The 1,772-nt window shown below is 31.5% G+C and overlaps 1 protein-coding gene across 1 annotated transcript in view; it reads right to left on the minus strand.

Moving 5' to 3' along the window:
• The window catches only part of LOC109533827 (solute carrier organic anion transporter family member 5A1), a gene marked incomplete in the record, with an annotated part of 30,482 nt that overhangs the window by 15,152 nt on the left and 13,558 nt on the right, over positions 1-1,772 (minus strand). Inside the window, 1 exon segment of the mRNA XM_048661592.1 lies at positions 1-110. Coding sequence (XP_048517549.1) covers positions 1-24 — 24 coding nt within the window.

The following is a 1,772-nucleotide window of genomic DNA, read 5'->3' on the forward strand; positions in this document are numbered from 1 at the left end:
CACTACCCCTTTATCGCTTGTCATCTTGAAGCCGTAGCTACTTGGGATCTTACTTTATAAAACTAAGACTGAATACCATAGTTAGTAGTAGCTGCCTTTGATAGTGATCCCTGTAAAAAAACGCAAACATTAACATGATTTGAAGAGATCTAGTTTCGTATTTTTAGAAAAATCATCAAAATTTAATTAATTCCAATAATGCGTTAAAACAATAAAATAACTACACTTCAAATTCTACTATGCAGGAATAACATCTAATGCCATTTACTTAAACATCAACAGCTTCAGATTTTTAAATTGTTTTTCAAAGTTGCAATTTTATTGCCGATTCAATGGCTGAATAATTCCAATTAAATGGCTCGGTATTGAGGCAAGACCGTTTTGAAATATTTTTTCCTTTCCACACAACGACACATTTATATAACAGAAAACCGAACTATTTAATTAATTCCCTAACGTGGGATTGAAACTGATCAATATGTGCTTAATAGTTCCACAAATAATTGATAAAATCGTGAATAACTTGGACCGCTCCTTCAATTTATCGGTGTAGTAAATGAAATTAGAATTTTTAAATAGTAGTCATGTTTACAAAATGAATGAATATGCATTAAAATTGAAAACTTTTGAAAAAAGACTCAGGAAGCCTATGCATGTAGGAACTATGTCAAGCAAACTTGAAATCTTAAATACAATTTTAACCAGTTGTTTAATGCAATAAGCAACAACATCGATCTGCGGCAAAGTGAAAAAACAAACTAAACAACGAAAAATGTACAAATTAATTTCGATTACTTAAACTCAAAGCGAGCGACCTTAATTCAATTCTGGTGTCGGCTATGGCTTTTTAAGGCTATTTAATTAATATTTTTGCATTAATTAAGGCATGAGTAAAAGTGGCGCAGTATCGAGGATCAATTCGAACTTCACCTTAACGTGTATTCGGTTGTGTCCACTTTTAGAGCGGGGTGGCTCGTTTTCACGTTTACAACACCAAAAATACAATTAAAACAACAACATATAGCTGAAAGTCACCTTTAGCACTGTTAAATTTAAAATAAAATATTATTCGCTAGTTAAATCATGAAGAACCCACCTAACACTTGTTTTCTAAAGGTTAATAATTAATAAGTAAATATAACTGTTTACGTATAGAGGAAACCTGGGACGTGATGTTGTAAAATCAAATCGATGAGTAATTGAGAGATATTGTCATTGATTTCCGGCAAGAGCTTTCATTTAATGGAACAAAAGAGTCATAAAACATCTGGGATTAGTGGGCGTTGTCAATCTTCATTTCTTCAGTCATTAAATAAACAATTCGCCAATTTCTGTTCATTTGATTAATCCATATATCAGAAATATTAATAGACGTTTCCTCCTCAACGAGGCTCGCTATCGCTAAAAGGAGTAGCAATTTTGTAACTGAACATTATACTTTTATAATTAAATAAATTAAATATACAGTAGACGCATACGTTTTTGGCTAAGTCACAATCAAGCACTCCCAGGACCGGTTGATGATGATTTTGTTTTATGGCACTGCTTTAAAGCAACTGGCCAGCATTCTTTATTATTATTATTATTATTATCATCATCATTATAATTGTTTTTATATTATTTTCTTCTCGATTATAAATGTCGGAAAAAAAATTACGAAAACGAATATATATACACAGTTGCTCATTAGTGCGTCAAAGTGCGATATCTCAGTAAATATGAACTTTACAAGAAAATACGTCCTACGAAAGTTTTTCATGTTTAAAAGGTCC

The sequence above is a fragment of the Dendroctonus ponderosae genome, unplaced genomic scaffold (genome assembly GCF_020466585.1).
Source record: "Dendroctonus ponderosae isolate FM_Combo_2020 unplaced genomic scaffold, Dpon_F_20191213v2 Dpon_F_20191213_1, whole genome shotgun sequence".
Classification (NCBI taxonomy): Eukaryota; Metazoa; Arthropoda; class Insecta; order Coleoptera; family Curculionidae; genus Dendroctonus; species Dendroctonus ponderosae.